This window comes from Chaetura pelagica, unplaced genomic scaffold, assembly GCF_000747805.2.
Source record: "Chaetura pelagica isolate M959 unplaced genomic scaffold, ChaPel_1.0 scaffold142, whole genome shotgun sequence".
NCBI lineage: Eukaryota > Metazoa > Chordata > Aves > Apodiformes > Apodidae > Chaetura > Chaetura pelagica.
The window spans coordinates 219,146-243,430 of NW_009952973.1; the positions used below are offsets into that span (position 1 = coordinate 219,146).

At 38.0% G+C, this 24,285-nt stretch overlaps 1 protein-coding gene across 1 annotated transcript in view; it reads right to left on the bottom strand.

Moving 5' to 3' along the window:
• MMRN1 (multimerin 1) overlaps positions 1 to 24,285 on the bottom strand; it is a 39,508-nt gene that overhangs the window by 4,200 nt on the left and 11,023 nt on the right. Inside the window, exons 2-6 of the mRNA XM_009995867.1 lie at positions 19,564 to 19,683; positions 17,277 to 17,383; positions 11,727 to 11,825; positions 7,264 to 7,437; positions 607 to 2,586 (exon numbers count right to left, since the gene is read on the bottom strand). Coding sequence (XP_009994169.1) covers positions 607 to 2,586; positions 7,264 to 7,437; positions 11,727 to 11,825; positions 17,277 to 17,383; positions 19,564 to 19,683 — 2,480 coding nt within the window. The remainder of the gene's footprint in view (positions 1 to 606; positions 2,587 to 7,263; positions 7,438 to 11,726; positions 11,826 to 17,276; positions 17,384 to 19,563; positions 19,684 to 24,285) is intronic.

Consider the following 24,285-nt stretch of genomic DNA (forward strand, 5'->3'; position numbering starts at 1 on the left):
GAGCAACAATGGAAACTTGCATGTCTGTTACGAGTCAGAAATCATGTGAAAACAAAATTAGAAACAAGATAGAGGGAAATTACCTCACTCACACAGATGCACTGTTTTAAATGCATAAATAACACACTCGCATTCTTATTCATGTTGATGGGAGGGTGGCATAATCTGAATAAAGCAAAACCACCACTAATACAAAATGTACAAGAGAGTGTCTTAAAAGCAAGGCAGCCTCTGGGTTCTCTAGAGTACAGACTTAGCACTACTTGGCAATGGGAAAATGGGAACTGTGCTGAGCTGCCCTCACACTGCATCACTTGTCTCTGTAGTAGAACACTGCACTGGAAGGCAGGACCAGACATAATCCATATCCTAAACTAATGAAGAGTTTACTGTATATTTTTGTTCAAATATTGTAATCTCTGTGTTTGCTACTTAAGACTATTGCTGTCGTATTTACCATAGTAAGATCAAGTTTCTCTGAAACACTTTTTATAGCATTCTTCAGACTTTTAATTCACTCTCAGTCAAGTTCTTCCACCTCAGTTCGTCACAGTGATTACATAAGATTTAATTACAAAGACCCTAATTTTTAGTAAAATGCATTACCTGAATCTACAGCATTATCTGTGTTTCTCTGACTTCTGCTTGCCAGGCTCATGGTAACATTTGCTGCCCCTTTTTTCACTGGAGCTGGTTTCTTGATAATTGGTTTCACCTGTTTCTGAGGTTTGGTCATGTTGTTCATTGCACTGGCCACTGATACATCCACATGCTGGGTTAAATTTGTCAAGATAGTTCCTGCTTTTATTTCAAGTACAGATTCAATGAGCTCTTTGAGGCCCCTCTGCAGCAGGGGGATATCTGGCTGAGCAAGTTTAATTAGCACAGGTATACTTGCATTCACTTTCTGGATCCTGTTGTTGGTATCCTGACACAGCTCCCAGGCCTCATGGGCAGTCTTGTTCAGAAGTGGAATGTTATTGGAGAAGCGGATTGACTTGGCTTCCAGGGCCTTGATCCTGGAACTCAGTATCTGGAGCTGAATCGAGACTACTTGTTCTTTCTCTGCCGAGGCAGCTTTGTTTTTTTTCAGTGAGACACAGTTGTTTGCCAAAAACTTGGAAATTTTCGACTCCACACTCAGAAGGCGAACCTCATGGTCCCTTGATTCTTCCACAGAGTCAAATAGTTTTTCCTCCAGGTGGCTGATAACTTGTTGTTGATTGTCTACTTTTGATGACGTCACATTTAAAATATAGAAAAATCTTCTGAAATTGTGAAGGATACTTTTTTCAGACTCCTCATACGGAATCTCAGAAAAGGATGGAGATACCTGTGAAGTGAATTCATACTTCTTGCCAATGAGCAGTGTCTGGAGGGACTCATTCAACTGTTTGAATCGAGGAATGAAAGCTAAGAGGCTGTCCAGTTGTTCAGCTCTGCCACAGCAGACTTCAGTCTTTTTTCTCTGATCATGTAGTATATCTTTCAGAATAAAGTTATTATGAATAGAATCAATAGCACTGTTAATTACTATCATGGTCTTGTTCAATCCATCTTCTATTTCCATTGAACATTCATTAACACGACTCTCAAACCATTCCTGATAAGCCTGAGATTCATTTTTAAGTTTCTCCTGAGTTTTGGAAAGCTCCTTAATTGCAGAACTCATTCTGTTAATGACAGTCGTGAGGTTTTCAAGCTTCTCATCGATTGCTTCAGCTTGAACTTGTTGTTCATACTCTGAGGTCAGACTAAAAGGTACCCCTTGTTCAATCAAGGGTTGCAGGATCTCCATATCATAGCACAAATCATTAATTTGCTCATTCATTTTGTCCATCTTACTGTCCAATGGAAGGAGCAGGTCAGAGAGACTTTTGTTTAGGACAAGCATATTCTGTTGGGTTGCTGACAGTTGTGTTTGGAAATCCCTTCTGCTCTCTGACAACATGTCATCACAGACTCCCAGAATAGAGTCTTTCTGAATTTCCAGTGCAACACTGAGATTGCTTATCTTGCTATCCTGGACTCTTAAGTCATCATAGATTTGCAGTACCATCATGCCTTGTTTCTTTACTTTCTCATGCAGTGTGAACATGTACTTCGTAACATTGTACTCTGTGACATTACCTGCTGAAGGGATGTTTTGGCTTGGAGACGGTTCAACTGATAAAAGTTGTTGATGGGCATCTTTCATTTCAGTAAGCGTCCTATTTAAAGATTCATAATAAATTGCACTTCTTGACTGTTGATGCTCTAAGTTATCTTCCAAGGATTTCTGTTTTTCCTGTAAAGCTTTCATAGGCTTGTGACAAGTGACGGTCATTTCCTCCTTCATCTGCACTATATGACTCTTTAGCTCAAGAATGTCAAGCTTTGTTGGTCCATTATCTTTCTCCTGAGCAAATTTTTGTTGGGTTTCATTTAGATGCTTGACTAAATCTTTTGTATTTTGAAGATCATCTGACAAACTAGACACAGTCTTGAAAACTTGAGACGTGCTCTCTTGCATTTCACCTTGAAATACTTTTAACTCTTGTCTGACAATGTCTTTGACTAATTCATTAATACTTCTGGATTTGAGACCTTTGGGAAAAAGGACAAATATGGAAAACATCAAAGCAACAGAAGTGAAACATACACATTCCCACCCCAATTTGGACACCCACAAAGCAACATTTAAAGCTGAGGAATGTAAAGGATCGCTAAGAGTATTTGAGAATTCATCCCTATTTGTAATGAGATCAATGGGAGTTTTGCTGTTATTTTGAAAGGGTGAACTCAGGTTCTGTATATGTAGTATCAACTTTGATCTTCTAGCTAAGCTCTTTCTGGGCACTAAAATCAGATTTGTGTGCTTTGTAGCTTGCTCATAAGAAAATGATGTGACTTTTCTCCACTGCAAAAGTAAGGAAAAAAACACCTGCCTTATAAGCATTATGGTCAAGAAGTGAAAGCAGAAGTTAGTAACATTACCACTGCTGCAAAAGTCAGGCATCGTACAGGTTCAAGCCTTTAGTTAGTTTTGCATACTACAACTATTTAATAAATCCTAAGAACATTGATCCTGAAAAGCATAAGGAAGTGGTGAATGTGTGAGAATTCTGGTCCTGTGAATGACATCAACACCTGTCTCCCATATAACCTTAGATAGGTTAGACTGCTGCATATCATATTTGAATTAATTACATCTCACTCTGGTGCGAGATGAGAATTTTTCTTTAAATTTCTTATCCTAAGATGGCCCCTATGTCCAGTTAAAACACAACAAAATTATTTTCACTTTTTTCCTAAACCCTATGAACACATGCAGCTAGCTTGTGATATAATGATTAAGTCCTTCAACTTCTACAATACCTTGATGACCATTGGTGCTCTGATTAAAACTGTACTGATAAAGGAAGAAATTCTGTTGCCTTCCTCTGGATTCCTCTCAATTATTTCTATAGCCTGGATTTGATTGCTTCATCTCTAAAACAGCAAGGCGCATTCTAAACCTTGTTTCAAAGTACATTCTCAGCAAGAGCAGTAAAATGACAAGAAATCAGACCCACGAAACTCAGTGCAACTTTGGGCCCCAGAGGCGCAAAAAGCTTCCGAATAAAAATGGGTTTGTTCAGCCAGCTAGAGAGAAGCACAGTATTTTTTTCTATTCAGGAGAACAGAAAAATTCTGTGTGTGTTTCCAGCTGGAAACAGAGATAAAGTAGTCAACAATGTTTGATTTTTATGAGCCATAAATGAGTCTCAGTCTTCATTATGTCTGGTAAAATGGACAGTGAACACCTCTGATTCTTAGCGGAGAAATCAGTCCTTTGTTCAGATGGTGGTTTCTTTTTCAAGGCAGGATATAATAGGCAGGAGCAATACGTTTGCTAGCCTAGAAAAGAGCCACCTCATAAACAGAACATGAAGTTTCCTAAGTAATAAACTCAATAACTGTCAACTGCGGTCACAGAAATTACACCAGTTTTTACACAAAGTATAAAAACCCAACAAAGTGATAACACTGAGATTGGCTTTATTATTTTACTTTTTGCTGCCTAAACAGCAAGTAAATGACTAAACAGATTTACACACATGAACATGGACACTTACACACAGAGCTTTGTCAGTGAACTTCAATGAAGGAAAAGCAGTAAAGTAAGAGCACGTCCTGGCAACTGAGAGAAAGAACCAAGATAGGAATGCAGAGCAAAATAAGTGACATCTAGAGAAATTATTGTGACTAATTATTTGGTCAGGTTACTTCATGATGTTGAAAAATGTGCTTTAAGAAACACAATGAGCTGTGAAGAAAGGTTTAATGGCTGTTGAAAAAAACAAAGTTACTCTACACCTTCTGTGAAGAATTAATTTCTTTATGTCAGCAACAAATCGTGATAACAGACCATCGTGCTAATAGAAGTCTTCTGCAGGGTCCATATTGGCATTTTTTCTCTGTGCCAGTCAAGAAACTGCCAGCCTCACTCTCCCCCACTCCTGCTTTTTTTTTAGTTGGATCGTAGGTGTTTTATGGAGCTCTGCTCTGGTTTTCAATGTTTTTGTCATCAAGGGAGTGGAACCTGATAAACCAGACAGCTTTGGGTTTTTCTCTCTTATTTCCTGGCTAGAATAACTCTGTACCTGGTAAGCAAGTGCTATTCCTAAGCTCACCAAGGGCTGTGGGAGCACGCTTCTTCACAGAAAGACCTGACCCAAACTTGGGTTCTAGGTGACATCCCAGTACATTCGTGGATGTTACTCAATATTTCTGTTGCACATTTTGAAATAGAAAGGTCTGAACTACCCGTGAACATTAAAGATCTCATGCACTTTTTATGAGATTATAAATTTTAACTTCCTGGCTGAACTCCAAAATGTGTAATTACTTTGTGTCAACATATACTCCCTTCGCAGTTTCAATTATTTGAAGAATAATGTGCAAAATAAATATATGTACACAGGAGACTGAGTTAAGGTTATATATCCAACTGTAAATGACTTTCCTGACTTGGAAGTGATTAACACTTCATTGCTGGACTCATTTTTAAAGGAGTGTACATTTTAATAATTAAGAGGGAAAGCAGTCTATAAAAAGGCTTGATGTGGAGTGAAAGGAGAGAGAAAACACAGAAAGAAGAAAGCAGACTTGATTAAGTTAAAGTAAGAACATAAAATTATTTTCTCTAGGTAAAAAGTAGGAACAGATGCTGAAAACAATTTTTAAAAATGCACAAGTTTCACTAAGCAAATTAAAGGACCATATTGTCACTCCAGTGAGTGTTGCCCTGTATCAACAAATGACAGGTTTGTGGGACCAAAGGATATGTATATATGAAATAAAGGCTTTGTAAACTATATTGAATTGCTTGTGCACAGAAACAGAAATCATTCCTAACACATGCTGATACAAAGCTGAGCAGCCATTAGAATGCCTATGATAAGAAAAAAGCTGATTAATGGATATGAATAAAGGACCTGGGCACCAAGGACTGAAAATGGAAAATCAGGGGAAAAAAAAGGTCAGAATAGCATAAAGCAACTACACATTTAACTGTGCTTTGAAAGCACATTGCTTCAGGATGGCAGTAATAGTGGGGGAAGTTGGGTTTTGCTTCATGTGAGCTTCTAAGAGTAAATGTTTTTAAGTCTCATATGTCCATACTGCACACATGTACCAAGTTAGAGGACAGCAAGGAAACTCCTTCCAGCTCCTACTACCTTACAATGCTCTTCACCCACCTGGAGTATGACTGGCTGATATTCCCTGGATAGCAACTGCCATTGCCCTTTGATATTGTGCATACAAGCTCACAGAAACACTAATCTCATTCTTTCTGCCCTCCTCCCTTCATTTCTGCTGCTTACCTATATACAAGCCAAGAAAAACCTGTATTGGAATGTCCATAATTAGACAAAAGGAAAGTAGTTAATAGCAGCATTTTCATTAGAGCTACTTTGATTAGGAGATAGATTGAGAACAAATTAAAAAAGGGTCAGCAACTGGAGATTTCATCTAAACAGGTATAACATAGGATATTGCAGATAAAACAGAGAAAGGCTTGACACAATTTGCAGAGAAAAATGAGATAATGGGGGTTTTTGTACTGCACATTTTAACTAGCACTTGGACCCTTAAATATAGGCAGGAAAATGAGAAGCAGGAGTACAGCATGCAGCAGAACACCTCTTAGAATTGCATGAAATTGACAACTAGAGTGAGGCAAATATAAAAAAAGAGAAAGAAGGAGGGAAATGGGAAATATTCAAAGAAAAACTCATTGTATGCCCAAGGGTCAACAACGTCATCTAGAAATATGTGGAGAGGTGAAAGCAGGTCACTGAGCTGGAGGTGGGATAAACTTGATCCAGGGTACAAGAGAGCCATCTAGCCTGTGGCATGAACAACTCAGGAGATAGAGGAGGACAGAAAATAAAATAAATGGGACCACAATTGCTAAATTCAAGCAAAATACAGAAGTACTTACTGTTTCATTTAGTTTTATCTCAGTGTAAGAAGATTCAGTTCCCTAATTCTATTTTTAAACAATAGAAAAGTCCTCTGGATTTTAAAGGCTATAATACAAACAGTTTGGGAGAAATTACTGAAAAATTAGAAAAGTACTGCACATAAAGGAAATGAAAACTTCAGTTCTAATCTGTTAAGTTAAGCACCGTTTCTAGTTGGGTAATAAACAGATCTTGCTACAGGATTCACAAAGAGTGGATGCATAATTCTGCTGGCAGTCTGCCTAGCCACCTGATTTCTGGCCATGTCTTTCTCATCTAATGAACATGAGTACAAATGGTTATCAAAAAAAGCATAACATGATCATAGTTATTCAACAGGATGTTTGCCACCTTATAAATACAACAATCTCAGAATTCTTTGTGTTTCCCCTGCATAGGTGAATTTTTTATGAAAGAATATTACTTGGACTTGATAGCAAAGAAATACTACTTCTTTTAGCAGCTGTCAGATAAATGAAAAACAGATCTAAGAATATTTGCAGAAGCTCTTAGTAAATTAAAATGCCTTGCTAGTGATTTAAGTTACCGTGCAGATGATGTAGTGCCCAAGAATGTAATTTTTTTGTCAATCTAAGACACACCACAACAAATATCAACAAAGAAATCCCTCTATTATGTAATGAAACTATAAAAAGAGTTCTCCCTATAAACGGTGAGCAATAGAATAGGACAGTCTATGAATGTTTTCAGCATTTATTTTTTCCTGTCACCTTTAACTGTGTGAGTGATTACATTAATTTATTTTTCTTACCTTTTAGAAAAGACTGGAAGTCTCTGCCCTTATCTTCATTGATTTTGCCTTCCAGAGAAGAAAGCATCTTGCTCACATCATTCATTGCAGCAGCAATGCTGTCAACCTTCTTCTCTAGAAACTTCAGTTTCATCTCCTGGCTGCTAATCTTCTCATTCATTTTTTGTGTAAGTGCTTGGCCAGAAAATAAAATGGGAGGGGAGGGGGTGGGAGGGAAGGGAGGAAGGAAAAAAAAAAAGTAGTGTTAAAATGTGGGGGGTGAAAAGTTTCTCAATTTTTAGTTTCAAGTGAATCATCCTAATTTTTTGTCATCTATCATGTATTAGTGACATTTAGCAGCACAGCAGTAACTAGTACTGAAACACTGGTATCCATTATAAAGCACTTAAAATTCTGCAAGAGTATTTTGAGTGGTTAGCATATTTAATCAACATAATGTCATTCTTCCTTCACCCAGCACCCTACCAGGTATTCAGTTAACTCTCATTTATTCTATCTCCTCTAACACAATCACAAATACGTTGATTTTTACTTACAATTTATAACAATTTCATGAATTAGCAAAGCTTGTGTCTGAAGAAATACATCACCTTTTCAGTGTTGGGGTCAAAATAAAGACTTTTTTCAACACAGCAACTAGACGGGAAAACAGCTTACAAACAAATGATTTTGGAATGATCATTAGTTTAGTCTGTCATTAAGAAAAGTTGCTAAACCTGTGAAGTCAAATTTCTTTTAAAATCTGCCCAAATTGTTCCTGATGTGTGTAGTCTCTTCAGATATAAAAAGACCTCACTGGATGCTTTTATGTAATGGTGAAGAAGGCCTTGGTCTTGCAAATGAAAACTCCATATGTCTTCAGCTAGCCATCTGAGTTTCACAGCTGACAGGAATGAGGCTTAGTCTGGGATTTTCAGAAGATGCTGATAAAATAAAATGCTCTAATTCCTCTAAGCAAAGCAACAAAATTTCTTCAGTTCCTTCAACAGTTCAGGCTAAATAGCCTGTCTTAGGCAATTCACATAATCCAGGCCACACAATGACTATTAATACACTGCTATGCAAAAGATCCTTTAGTAATACATACCACTATTTTGCACCTTATATCTTACGTCACTTATGTCATATATCTTATGTCACTTTACATTATGACATCAGTGTCCATTCCCATGGCAGTAAACAGTATTAACCAGAAATCCTGGAGAAGCACAGGGGCATATAGACTACAATAAAAAAAACCCACAAATCATATGTTAAATGACATGTTTTTGTGAGTAGACTGTAATTCTTCAAAATTCTAGTATGGAAAAAAGTATAGTCTCTAACTTGATAGTGTTTGGGAAAACCCAGAAAACTTCATTAAGTGCATCCAGTCAGCACAGATGAAACGTGCCAGCAGACACTAGAACACTTCCCTGTAGAGGCACATTGGTTGTAAAATTTGTAGTTGGTAAAGCCTGTTGCATAAGGCTGGCTGGTTTAGGTTAGGCTGTTAGCATCTCCAGCTCTTTACTTGCCTGTGGTGTCTACTTACACAGATGCAAAATTGTGTTTATAATTCAACCGTCTAGTTCAGAGTCTGGCAATTCTCCCCACTGGCACAGTGAAGAAAAGTCACTGATGGATCATCTGTGACTGAATACTCTTCATCATAACACTATGCTGTGACAGACCAGTCTGGATACTTCTGCTCCTGGCTGAATTTTTACTATGAGAAAGTGATTTGAATTAATTATTGGCTCATGCATAGTCACCCAAATATATAACTAATCTGCAGGGTACAATGCTTCCTTCAGTTTAGTTTCTGTCAGTTGCTACTGAAGGGGAAAGACAAGCTGCACAGATGAACCTGAAAGTGAGGTTTGTAAGTGACATAGTTGTACAGTGGGAGCTGGAAATAGAGTCTGGCTTGTAGACTCCTGGCAGCTGCTGATAGAACGACAGACCAGGGTAGTCAGTCCTGGCCCCAGGTTATGTTTACAGGGTTGGCAGCCAAATAAGGTATCTCTCTCCTTTCTAAATGACCCCATTTTATTTTAAAATAACTGAAAAGCAATTAACATGGAGCTCTGAGATTCCAATTTCAGAGTTATTTTTCAGAGCAGAATTCCTACAAAGAGAAGTGGCGTATCTTAATATTCTATTTATCAGGCTCACTTTTCCACATGGATCCTGTCTGCTTTACCAGAAAACATCCTCCTCCCTACGGCACTGAGAAACAGTTGCTCACGCAGTAACACCAAGGGGCAACAGCCTTCTATTAACTTCCATTTGAAAATACCTTCTTACATGTCTATGCCAGATTCAATCTTTCGCACTCTAGCCAATGATTTACAGATTTTCTACTTGTTATGACTTAAGTACAACACATAAATGTACATGAACACATACGCGTGTACTGTTTCCATAAAAACCTGTGGCAGTCTGGATGCTGACATCTGTTCTCCCAGCAAGCATGAGTATCCCAGCATCAGAACAGTATATTGACAATTATAGAGAAAACAGACCTGAGAACATAACTTGCTGTATTATTTGATTCCATAAAATGTTTTTGGATATAAGCCAACTCTGTGAGTGACAATAACACCACAGTGTGTAAGAGCTGATGATTATACAAAAAGCCAGTGTAGACATCCATAACTGAAACATCAAGAGATTCAAAATAAAAGGGAGGTAGTAAGGAAGGTCAAGGAATTCAAGGCCAATGACATCCTGGAGTTTATTAGAAAGGCTGTGGTTAGTAGGTCAAAAGATGTGCTCCTCCCCATATATTCTATCTTAGTGAGGCCACATCAGGAATATGGGGTCCAGTTCTGGGCCCCTCAGTTCAAGAAGGACAGGGAACTGCTTGAAAGAGACTAGTGCAGAGCCACAAAGATGATTAAGGGAGTGGAACATCTCCCTTATGAGGAAAGGCTGAGGGAGCTGGGTCTCTTTAGCTTGGAGAAAAGGAGACTGAGGGGTGACCTCATCAATGTTTATAAATAAAGGGTCAGTGTTGGGAGGATGGAGCCAGGCTTTTTTCAGTGATGCCCAGTGATAGGACAAGGGGCAATGGGTACAAACTGGAACACAGGAGGTTCCACGTAAACATCAGAAAAAAATTCTTTACTGTGAGAGTGACAGAACACTGGAACAGGCTGCCCAGAGAGGTTGTGGTATCTCCTTCGCTGGAGACATTCAAAATGTGCCTGGACACGTTCCTGTGTGATGTGCTCTGGGTGATCCTGCTCTGGAAGGGGGTTGGACTAGATGTTCTTTTAAGGTCCTTTCCAATCCCTAAGATCTTGTGATACCTTCAAAGGCATATGCACCTTCAGGTAGCACAGTCTGGAATACAGTACAATCTACTTTAATACCTCTAAATCATGGATACCTTTTAATTTTCTTAATGATGAACACTTAATATTTGAAACCATGGTTAACCGGAATGATCTGATAAACCATGATTTTTTCTGCTTCCAGTTTAGTGAGTGTGCAAACACGCCTGGCATGAATAAAATTTTATTTCCATGCATATTTATGCAGATAACTAAGAAATTAATTTTCTGGGATATTTGTGCTGATAAACTTTAAATCACACAGATGGTAATGCAAAATGAATATGAAAGGAAGTGAGCACTCCCAACAACTCTACAGACTAAGAGCTGGAGAATCTTTTCATGCAGCAGTCACCTAAGGTAACTTCTCAATGTAGACCTATATTTGAATAAAAGCATTATTACTACAAACTAGCTTTTAAAATACTGAGGCATCTGTACATAACCTTGCAAGAAAATACTGACATCATGTTCCAAAACCTTACAGACTAGATAGGTTGAAGTAAACACGGTAGTAAGCAAATAGTGTAGTAAGAAACAGTCTCAAATATCTGTGGTAAAAATCTGTAAACTGTCTCTGTTTCACTTAATTATTTGATCATCCTAGATGGAGTGGCTTAAAACACACCTAAACCTTCTTTGAAGTTCAAAGTTATAATTGTATCAGTTTTGAATAAAGCATCAATTTTTATAAGAAAATATATTGCAATAATCTTGTATTCAGACAATACAATTAACATCACTAAATGCCCTTTTATGATGAATGCTGGTCTAATACTGCTCCTAGATTTGGTTTTGGGTTTCTTTGCTGTGTTTTGGGTTATTTTTTTCTCTTCTGTTAATTAATCTATTTTACCCAGTAATAAAATTGTTCAAATATTTCTATATACAATGACTTTCCTGGTTTTAGTTCAGCCACAAGATACTCTATAACTGCTAAGATACTAGTACCTTTAAATCCAGTTTCTTCTGCCCTTCTTTATCAGAAAAGTGTACCACTGAACCATAACTGCTGGAAACACTAACAGTTCATTCAAGTCCCTTAAACAGACAGAGATTTTTCTCAAATTGTTTTTCCAGTGATCTTAGTGAGCCACACGTTCAGTGACTGGGCTAGAACTGATAGTAATTGTAACAGCTGACCTGGGCCAATGGGGTCCTGATGAGCTCCTGGTGTCCTCTCACTGACAGTTTTGCTGCTTTCAGCCTGGTTGCTGTGTGTAAGTAGTTGTTGTTCTTTAGCTTAGAGAGAGAACAAGGAAAGGATATGAGTGAAACATGAAACAAGGCAATGGGGATTCTACAACAATTGCTTTCTCTTTATTCTATACCAGCCTTATGAAAGCCCAACCATCTGCAATGGTCCTTACTATCTGCTTAGTCCAGCTATAACACAGTGTGGGACCACACCGATGAACACAGTGGATGGTTTAATAAAAGGCTTCCTGAGATTGGCAGGGGTTGGTGCTAATACTAAAATGTCAACACTTGCCTTATAATCAATGGAATTTTGAAATCTTCAGGGCTAAAAATTCTACAGGGATATTTTATATCAATACAAAACAGCAGCACAAAGACAATATAGAGATTGCCAGCAGTGAAATTAATTAGGGTTTTTTTATTGCTACAAAAGTACTCAGGTATTTTGAAATAATTTTTGTTGACAGATTACACAAATCTTCAACCATGAAAAACTTCCACTAAAGGCAATGGTGATATTACATTGCTGCAGCACCTAAAAATAAAAAACATTTCAAAACAAATTCTGAAAACTGGGATTTGTAATGGACACATACATTTAAAAAAACTTCATGAAGGTGATAAGTAGTTTCTAAATATTTTCTCCAGTCACAGCAAATGAAATTTTTTGTGTTTGTTTTACATGTCAGCCCTAAGATCTCAAAGCAATTTGCAAAAAGCTGGACTAATTATTTCAGTGTAACAGCTGAAAGTATGGTCCAGAAAAGTGTCTTCACTCACAATATGTAGGCAACAACTGATAGGATAGCTGGGAACTGAACTGAGATTTCCAACTTCCTAACTTGCTTCTGTAGTTATTAGGCTTGACAGTGTAATTTTCATTTCATCATTGTTTAAAAAAAAAAAAAATGTACAAAGAAGGTTGTAAATTTGCTAGTGTAAATTCATACCAACTTTACACACTTTCTCTATTCACAAAGTATTTTGAAGTGGATGCTGTTCCAGCTGAAGCACATCTAAGAGACGCCACTTACGTGATTTCCAGTCTTCACTACAGCACAAACAGAATAACACGGGTATGGAAACACTATTTTCCCTTTCAAATATTGAAACCTAGTCTGGTCATAATGTGAGTTTCCAAGGAAAGAAAATAAAATGCTGAATCAATAAATTCCTTATGTTTAGTCAGCCTTTCAACAGTATAGCAGCCCAGAGAGGTTGTGGAGTGTCCTTCTCTGGAGACTTTCACAACTCATCTGGACATGTTCCTGTATGATCTGCCCTAGATGTTCCTGCTGCTGCAGGGGGGTTGGATTTGATGGCCTTCCCAGTCCTGTGGTTCTATCATATATATGGATCAATAGACTACATTTAAGGATGTCAAGGTGTTTTACTTTGCAATTTAAGCAGGGGAGAAGCAACAATTAGGACACAAATTCAAAGGAAATTGACTGAAAGTTTCATGGAATTTATTGAAATTCACTGATAATAAAACCAAAATTCTCAAATAGTTATAATTTCAATAGCTTCTGTTACCTTTCTGTGGCATGGTTATTGGCAGGATTTAAATACTTGCATCCAGCTCCACTCATTACATAGGATTTATCAGGTGGTGATGCAATAATTTATGACATAGGAGACAGTTTCATGCCAGCTGATTGATATCCCTTTATTCTTTCATTTACCAATCTTTCTGTTGCTTTAAATGCAACTGTCACTGCCACTGCTGCAGACACCAGATTTTTTTAATATATATACTATCCATCTTATCTTTCAGCCTCCCTATTAAATCAACCACCCCACTCACATATTCACATTGTTGAATACCCAAACACTGAAAGTTTTCTTCACTTTTAGAGTTTCAAGGACATATATTTATTGCCATGTGCTTGTTTCACTAATGCTTTGAGGAGTTCAGATAACTTCCTTCCTGTAAGACCCAGGACATAGATCTCATCCAGTTGCAGCAGACCAATAATGGAGCAAGCCAATAGCACCTTGTACTGCTTATAAAAGCATCAAGGACCATAGCCAGTGATGCACACACACAAAAATCTCATCCAAAGAAAATACCTCATGTTCCACAGTTACCAAATTTCATCCCTTTATAGGAAAAGTATTTCTCTGGCAGCATCAGACATTGAGGGTTTTCATTTGTGAAACAAATTTTGAAGAGTCATTGGCAACATACCTTTTCCTACATCATTCTTTCAGTGGGGCTCAGTCCTTTCCCAAAGAAACCACTCTGACACATCCTATGGTGATTAAATCTTACATGTTTCTTGGTCCTACATATGAGATTCCTTCTCCTAGATGCTGAACAGCAGCAGGTGTGATGGGAGCACCAAACCAAAACTCTAATACATATACTCCTTATGTTCAAAAGAGCCAAACAGCTTGCATTTCAACCTTTTAATAACTGCATATGTTAAGCTCAGTTTTTTCTCAGCTAAAAAGACAAAATATAAAACATAAATTAGCCTACTAGACCTACGTTATCAGTTTCATTTACAATAAGAAAGCAAAGCTAACAACAACAAAAAAAAAAAGCAGCATTTCAAAATGCTGAGCAATGAAGAGCACTTCCATTTCCTCATTTCCACTTCTGAGTACCAGGTAACACACACAGGAATCCAACATTTGGCTCTTATCATTTAATATATTGGCCTAGATGTATAATTTATTGTCCCATCTATTTTTAAACACAGTGTGCAAAACGATTTCAGGGAATACTAAAAATATGGAAATTGGATCTTTTTCTCTCAATATATTTTTGATGAAGCTGGAGTGGCTGAAGGGAGTCACTGTGGGGAGTTTGATAGTTTCCTCCCATTGGCTGCGTTTCCAGGTGAATTGCTATCTTTTGTGTCTGCGGCTCCCCCCACGCAGAGGACAGCGCTTGCTGCTGTGCAGAACATTTTACAGCCATCTGCTGGAGAAATGACATCACTACCATGCGAGAGGATTCCGTACTAACAATGGCAGTGGCACTGTCAGCAGCTCTGAGAACCAGCTGTTTGCTCTAAACCACAGCCAGGGCAGATGAAAATGAAGCCGTATACATGAAGGCACCCCTGCATCCTTCCACAACAAAGCAGAATTCGAACACAGCATGATCTAAATTTAAAGATGCATCTTCCAGTTATTGAAATAATTTAAGCATAATATAACATTCAGTGACCACGTGTGCATGAGCAAACTAGGATTTCTTCCAGTCAGACATTACTGCACACACTGTTTTCTCCAGTTAAAGGATGGAAAGTTAAAATAAAGCTTTGTTTAGTAAAAACGACGCCATGAACTTTACAACTTGGATCTTAACAAGCCCTCTCATTTTAGCAGTTTTGCTGCAAGTTAAGTATTTGATTGGATGTTTTTATTTGTTGGATTGGCCATATTGTGCTATTTCATAAGATTTGTAAGAAATTACATCTACATTTTTCCCTTCTGAAAGTGTTTCTCATAAAATTGCATTGTCCTTGCTGGACTAGGATCCATGTCTTACCCAACATGGTTCTTTATTGCCACACAGGAGGTAACATTAGCAATAGTGATCTGAACATGCCTGTCCCCAGAGGCTCTTCTGCCTCACTGACTACATTACCTTAGGAATCATCTGTAACCAAGCAGTTACAATGAGGCTACCAAATGGGGTTTACAGATATCTAGTAGTCAAATGATGACAAATATTTCCTCCTGCCTAGACTATCAGACTGAAATAGTTATGTATGATTTCAACTGATTTGAGAAAGAAGCTAAACCAGAAGGCATTTTGAATTACCATTTTCTACAAGCAACCCACATCCCACTAACAGTGCCTTACCAGGAACTAAAACATATTGTCAGAACACCCCAATTCTCTTGGCACAGAAACCCTTCAATAACAGTTCTGGTGTTGAGCAGATCAAGCGCAGAGAGGCTCAGTGACTCTGGAGAGCCCCAGTAAGAGCTTATGTCAACTTTCCCCCTGCTGCTGTAGAAACAGAGTGCCTGAAGACAAAGCTATAGGGCTCCCAACTCCCATTAGCTGACATCCTTTTATGGGCATTAAATAATACAGGCAGGGCTTGTGTTGGTGGTCTACTCCTCATGGGAGGCAGGATTCCAGAAACAGGGAAGACGACCCTTTCTGACACAACACCTTTCATCCAAATCTCTTTAAACACTTCCATAAGCATTAATTAAATAACCCAGTGCCCCTGTGAGATAAGTGTCATCTCAATTTTCTAGATGGGTAAACTTGGGTATGCAGATTATAAGTGGCTTCCCTAAGTTATTCAGCAAGCCAGAAGGGTTTTGAGAATAGAACCCAGGAGATGTAATTTCAAATCCTCTCCTGTAACACTTGACAACATTTTTCTTTGTTTGTTTGGTTTGTTTTGGTTTTTTTTACACAGATGCCACTACAAATTGAATTATACAGCTTTTTTCCTGGCCAATGCTTCCCTGTTGTTTTGATGCCATTTCAATTTTATCAACTGTAGCCTCCCCCTTCAACAAGCATTTTTTAAAATCTATTTGTGCTAATGTTTGCATTTTTTAAAAGAAAACCTTTAAAACATCTGATCCATGCACACTGGACAGCCTTGCTGACTGTGTCCTGTGTTAATATCTGACTCCACGCTCAGCTGCACAGAAGAGAATTCTGTGCCTGCTGAGGTTCTGACTCTTCAGCATTGAAATTTCCCTGCTGGATGTGAATAACAGCAATTTCTCTTCATTCCTCTACATTAATTTTTAATCACAGCCTCTACTTTACCACTGCTGATTGAATTCCCTACCACATCTAATGGCTTTCCTTGTAATATTCATTCATTTAAAATGTGTATGCTGATGACATATCTTATTTTTCAAGGGCTGCTTGTTTAAGGCCAGTAAGCAAAGAAATAACTATTATACAGATGTTAATCTACAGTACATTGCCATGTTCGATCACCAGGGCAGAGGTAAAACACTCTATTCTGTTAAAAAAAACCACAATTATACAGGGATTATGTGTAATACCCAGTAAAATTCAGTCACTGTTGGAAGTAACAACAGAAGTCCTACTCAATTCAGAAGAAAACAAAGCTGATGTTTTATTTTATCATGGCTAAAATATATTCTTAGAGCCTGAAACTGAAAGCCAAAAGAGTGACAGTGCTGTAGATGAATTTTACAAGTACTCAATAGAGGACCTGCATTTAATATCCCTAGCACTGTAATACTCAATGATTAAAATGTCAAAAGTGGACACACACTGAAGGCAAACTTCGTATTTTAACAAAATGGAATAAAGCTGAAGATTTTATGAGTTAAATTTAGAGTAGAGGAGAGGAAGGGACTTTCTGCTTAGCAACTCTAGAAATTCATGCCCAAAGAAGAGCATTTTTCCTGGTTTAAATTCAAAAGAAGGACTGTATTGATTTTCAGCAGAGCCATTGGCTTGCAAATCAGAATGCATTGTTTCTTTTGTTGATCTGAATAGTTTAAAATCCTTACAATTCTACTCACCTTTGGATTGACAGTTTTGCCCACTGTACCCAGGACAGCACTTCCACTCCAGTGATGTTATTATTTTGTGTTTGATTCTATAGGCTTGGTGTGTTGCGGTCTGTGACCTGCAAAACAAAAACATTTTAAACCTACTTGAGGTGACCAAAGTTGTAGGATACCTGTATAACTCCATTATGTTATCCAACATGTTAAATATATCCTTTCTTTAACTGCTTGAGATTGAAGCCTGGCTAAGGTTTAGTGTTTCAACAGCAATCACAGTTTAATGCTGCAAGCCTTCAGATCATCTGCATGGATTTTAAAGGAACCTGATGCCTAGTTAGAACTGAATATCTTATTCAGGAGTCAAGTGCTGCTAACTTTTTATGAAAGATAACTAATATCTACTAAACTAGATAGAGTGAGCCAAAAATACAATTGGGAAATACCATTTTCCTTGAAACCAGTGAAAAAAAGCATTCACAAGGAATTTACACCACTTCAGTTAACATCTAGTGCACACTGGGAGCCTTCCATTGTGATTATTTTAAACAAGATTATACAAACATTATCTAATAAAGTGTGAAAATTCCCACTCTGGAAGTCGATGTAAGAAGGGTATGGTTATGTAATGATGATAACTCAGTTGTTACTATTACTGTATGTAACTATATAGGCAGCAGTGTCACTTCTTTTAGCTTTCTTAACTACAGAGAGGTCACTTTAGAAGGAATATGATGCAGCAGGGCATACAGAAAAAACTAACTACAGCAGGTCTAGTTGCCTGTTTTAATACATTACATGTAAAGTTTGAATAAAAAGATTAATGCACAGTTCTACTAGCTGCTAAACACTAACATAAAAAATACCTCAAAATACGATAACATGGTTACAGAAATATTTTGGGCACACAATCCCTGGCAAAATCATTCCAGAAAAAAGGACAAAATTCAAGTCTGTCAGATAAAACATATCCTCCTAATAAATTTTAAAATGCGATCTTGTTTTACACTGCAGTTAATCTTATCACCCCCTCGTATGGGGATGTAATATTATATATATTATGATTCATGGCAGCTGGAAGGAGTTTGCATATGTTCCTAACCAGCTTGGCTCCGAGAAATGAATTTTTCATCAGAAAGAACTCTGTAAAGATTAAGGTGAGCTGAAATCAAGAGAGTTCTTAGTTATTTTGCTGTATGGATGGCCTTATTTTATGATAAAGCTACCTTATTCTGCATTAACATAATCCGTTTCTGAAAGCGCTTCTAAGAATGAAGTGTCCATGAAAGGATTTAATCAGGAATAGCTATTTCAAAAATAACTCTCCATGTAGACAAGCCTTAGAAATGTACATAGTAGAGATTTATTTACAGAAGCAGCTCAAAGGAGCTAATTTTCCTACAAAAAAAAAGAAAAAGAAATGAGAGTTATGGTGTATCTTCTAGACTGAAATAGGGAAAAAAAAAAATTGGCAACATTTCAACCACAAGGTCTGTTCCACAATTTTGCAATAAAATCTAGTGTGTTTCAGAGTCACCAAAAGTAGTCTAAGGATATTCTTTTTCCAGTTTCATCTCAAAGCTTTCAGTGTGTTCTGCCATACCACCTAGAGGACAATTATCAAAACAGTCAAACTGACTAGTAATAGGCTTTTGAAATTTTTCAAGGAAAAAAACATTAAACCCTGTGTTTTGTTGGTGCTGTTTCAGTTCACCATTTTCCAGGCCCATGCACTAAAACCTAATTTAATTTGCAACTATAATCTGATGTTTGGAGAAACACAGTGAGGTACCCAAAGTGCAAAGGACAATCTGAATATGTTTAACATAGTTGTTATTTACAACTTACATCCATGCCAATTACTTTTCTAGGTTCACTGCCTGACCAAACCTGTGCCAGAAACAAGCACCCAACAGAGAGATAATAAAAATATTTATGCCTCTCTGGGGAAGCCTTTTGTCCCGACAAAGCATAAACTTGGAAAACAGCACAGAAGGGATTTTCTACTCCACAAGTGCTTTAAAGATTTGTACATGTGCACCTTTACTTGCAGTACTCCAGAAGAGAGGGGCAGGCAGTGGGCTTACCTGGAGACTTTGAACTGACCAGAAGATGCTAAGAGTGAAGAAGGCATGTCAAGTCATGAGCTTTAACACTTGCTACAGGAACATGTTAAGATGAGGCCTGGAAAATCTCCTCTCTCCTGCTTTCATTTTAATTTCTAAAGCCATGCTTGTATTAATTATGCAGCTGGTGATAATTAAAGTACTTCCAAGTACTCTTTCTTCCTAGTTCTACACACCTTTGAGCACAGGATCCAATAAGCCAAGTGCAAGGCTTTGCTCTGCCTGATGAAAAGGTTTCCAGGTTGCCAACTACCACTGTAGGTAAGAGTCTGGAATGGACATAAGCACACCAGTTCCTGCAAGAGACAGAAGGTAAATACAATTAAAAATACAAATAACGTTTTCCACAATATAGTGATACATGACACTTATAGGGGAAAGTGAAACCCATAGTTTAAGGGTAGGATAAGTTAGAAAAATTAAGTTTGGTTTCTCTCAGACTGCCAGTGTTGTGTTGGGCAATTAGTCTTTGTGGTTCAGCTCTTCATTAACAAGGAAAGAAGATAAGAATTTCTTAAACTCTACATATATTTATATTGCAACTCTAAATTATTCTTTGTAAAAGCTTGTGGAGCACCAAGTACAAAGAAGCTCTTCTAGACTGCAGTAATGACAGGTCTTAAAATACACCCATATTTCAGATTACAGAAACCATTTATCCAGAATTAAAAGGATTGTTTCTTAAGGTTTTTAACCACCCATATTTTCCACTTTATGGACACAGATTTCTACTCTTCCTCTTCTTTCCTTAGCAATATTCTGAGTGCACATTTGCAGTGCACACTGAGGTCAAAGCCACACACAGAAATAATGTGTCATGGCTCTATGCTTGCCTGTGCTACTGGCTCCCCACTCAGAGAAGAAAATCACATATGAAATTATTAAAGTCTTGATCACTGCAGTACAGAACATAGGAGCTGGCAAGTGCAAGGGCAGGTTTGATTTTTTAAAAAAAATATTCTAAGGAGGTTGCAAGAAACCACAAACTGTTAAATCTAGGTGACTTGGTAAAAGCTACAGTAGAAACAGAATGAAGTAGAAATTATAAACTGAATAACAGCTTGGAACAGATTTGTAGACGGAAATCACAGACCAGAAATCTGCTGGCATTCTTTCAGTCATAATCAGGTAGATAAAGGGGTGATTTTCAGAGGCTTTTGGCAAGGTTGTTCACAAAAAACTACTGGAGGAGGGTGCAGGGAAAAGACTCTGTCACACAGTAGGAGAATAGATCCTGTTGTAGATTGATAAGGTATTAAATCAGAGAAGTGAAAAACTAGTCAGGTTTTTTCAAGAAATAGTTCATCAGCAGAATCCCACATGAATTCATATAGAAATTATATTCATTAACGCAGGGGAAGGTAGGTTAATGTGGAGGTGACAGTTATATAAAGCTAAACAAAATACTTATGTGTAGTAAATGTGAAGCTGATCTTGAAGAATTGCATAAATCTCATGGTACTGAATTTCCAACCAATTAAGGGTCAGAAAAGGGTCTCATAATGCAGAGTCAGGCACAAATAAAGACAGCCATATACAGACAGTATGACTAGCTAAATTAACTAGCACCAGGAAAAAGACCTTGGAGTCACTGTGATTAGCTCTTTGAATATGCCAATATGGTACTGTGCATTAACTAAATTAGTGAATCAAATACACTAACTTATTAGAGAAGGACTAGAAAAACCGAAAACACCACTGTTTCAGTACATCAACTGTTTATTGTCATATATGAGTTTATGGTTAGCCTAAATTGTGAACACAGAGTTCAGGTTAGTTCCTAGCTCTTAAAGAGACGTGAGAAGAAACATACAAAGAGGTTATGAAGAGCAGGAGGGATGGGAAGTTAGGGTCTTCATTATTCAGTTGGTCTTGTTATGAGAGAGGCATCCAACCAAGACTGAGTTAAAGAAAAAAAAAAGGGAGGGGGCTGGGTGGTGTTTCCCCAAATATAGACTGTGCCAGACATGGAAGTTTGGGAAGTCAAAATGGATTTGAAAACGCAGTTGAATTATTTAATGAAAGAAGATGTCATTAGGGTCTTGTTGGTTTGGGTTTTTTTAAAAACATAAAATTGTATCTATAACCCTGGAAAGCATCCTGAACAGGTATTATTGCATTTCTGCTGGAGAAACAAATGTCTGTTTGGTCTAGCACTGATTTTAATTTTTTTTACCCCTCCTCTAACTTAGCACAGCCTTTCTCAAGGTTATGCATTATTCCCCTTCCTACGCTGAAACATATTTGCTTTTTTACTTGGCAAGTTAGCAACAAGGCATTGTTTCAGTTGTGGGGTCAGTGAACTTGCAAGTGCTTCCATACCAGTATGTGCAAAAGAAAGCTTAAAGCTCATCTTCCTGAGTCATTTTTGCTGAGTCATTTTTGCTTCCTGGTCATTTTTGCTGCTAACCTTCACTTCCAGTTGTAGTTGTTCTGTTAGCGTTTCATAATCCAGCAAGGAAATACGTATTTATATTACCCAGCTGGCCCTGACATCAGTATCTTGCTATGGGCTTCTTGCAGTGGAATTCAAAATAGAGTGAAGACCATATTAGCTCCATTTACTTAACTGGCATTAGTAAAGGTTTACACTGTTTCAATTAAGAACAGCAGCAAAAAACACCAAACAGCATCAGCATCTATCCTGAAGTGGTTACTTTTGTCTACTGAGATCCTACCAGTGAACTTGCATGGAATTCAGTAGTGTTTTGCTTGGAAAACAAATTCTGGAAAAACAGCAGGATAAGCTAGGAAGTGAAATGCTAAGTAGGGCCAACAAACTGAACCTCACAGTATTTCTGCTGTCAGTATCATTTTGTGGTGCTCCCTCACACAACATGTATTAATTGATTAATAATGTTTCATATAAAATGGATTTTTAATGAGCTTCTTTGATCTGATTTTGCTCACTCAGTCTCCACTTCCTTGACAGTTTTCATTAAGATATTTCTTTTTAATTGGGTATAAAAAAAGCTGTGCTTTCCTTCTATGCTTCTTTAATGTTCTGTCTCCTCTAGCTATAGCCTTTCGTCAGCATATAGAATACACCTCATGAATAAATATTTGTTAAAACTTAAATGCAGCTCTCAAGCATAAACTGAAATATTAGGTACTCTTCTCACTACCCCTGTGGAAACCAGGAGCAACTCCATGTAAGTTTGAGACAGATAAAGTTAGCATACCCAAAAGGAAAAATAAGTCTTTTGAGTTGCAGAGGGAACACAAAGTTATTTACATCAAGCCTCTGTCTCCTACATCACACAAACACTAGCAGTAGTTTCTAAATAATAACAATATCGGTACTTAAACATTGCCAACGGCCAGAAAGAGAGCTTGTAACTCCATCCCTTCCAGCACACCTCTGTAGCAGCAAGGAAAGATATGCATCCCCTCTTGCTAAGTGCTCAGCAGGGGCAGGACATAGCAAGGCACTTAGCACCCTTATAGGCATGACCAGGAATACAGCTCTTCCATAGGGCTTCCTTGCTGAGCATCAATAGGGGCAGGACATAGCAAGGCACTTAGCTCCCTTACAGGCATGACCAGGCCCCTCTTCCATAGGGCTTCCTTGCTGAGCATCAAGGAGTTACAAGAGCAGGGCTTCTCCCTAACAGAAAGTTGAAGTGTGCGTGCATGAAACCACACAAGCCAGGCACCGACCTCGCCAGCAGCACTGTAGCACCAGAGACAGGCAAACAGCAGCAGGATGACAGGAACAGACCAATTCACAGCCCAGCAAGCATCAGGCAGAAAACAGGTTACAAGTCAGCTCCAAGAGGGCTACTACAGACAAGCATCTTTATAAGGAGAACATGCTCAAGTCTGAGCTTAAATGGAGCCCCTTGCACGTGAATGTGGGTGGAGGTTTCAGGTGACATTGGTTAGGACAATTAAGGGTTGTTACATTGCCCAGGGCACTATTGCCGAGCTCCTTTAGCACTACCCAGCTGTGGTCAGGGTTCTGTGTATTCGTACCCAAGATTTAAAAAAAATGATTTTTTTCTCTGAAGTGCAGCACAGAGACGAGGTTAAAAATAAAAAACAAACAAAAACAAACAAGAAAAACACAAACAAACCAACAAAAACAAACAAACAAAACCAAACCAATTAAACAAACGAAGTTCTTCAGCATGTGAATGGGGTACTAAACATTTCTTAACAGATGCGGAAAGTGATAGTGATACTGGGCCAGACTGACAGTCATCTATTCAGGAGGAGCTCTAAGGATGGCGGCTTGATTATGATTTAAACTCATTATAGAGAACATAAACATCTAAATTCCTCCATAACTCTCAGCAATCAACTGATGGCGTATGAAGACTGATCAGAAGACATCTGAAGTGAGAGCAACATCTCAATCTGTTATGCAGCACTACCCCTCTCTTACTGTTGCACATAAGCTGTCTAGAAAGTGTGGAACTGAGAGCTAACACCTTGGGCAGCTGGGTGCTAAACTTACCACCTCGGCAAATGAAGCACCCAGATTTTAAAATCTGGGCTACAATGAGCCAGTGGTGAGGCTGGGACTTGAGCTGGTGGTTCCCTAGCCTGTGCTATACCCTTGTACGCAGACCTGATAGCTCACCAGAGAAAGAGATTAAACAGAAGACAAAGAGCTATGTTGTCAGTGACAACATTTTCTGCAGTGTGTATGGTTGGGGTATAATTTTTGGTAATTGGGTTCCATTTTACATCTGAGCAAGTGAGATCAATGAGAAAATAAAGGAATGAAAACAGGCATAAAAACCAGTTATAAAATACATTAAATCCCTGAACACAAAGAGTCCAGTGTAAAAAGGCAATCTACTTTTAAAAATTCATAAAGTAAATTCACTTATTACTATTATTAGTGAGGGTGGGTAGTTTAAGGTAGTACCTATTGGAACTTGCCCATTTGG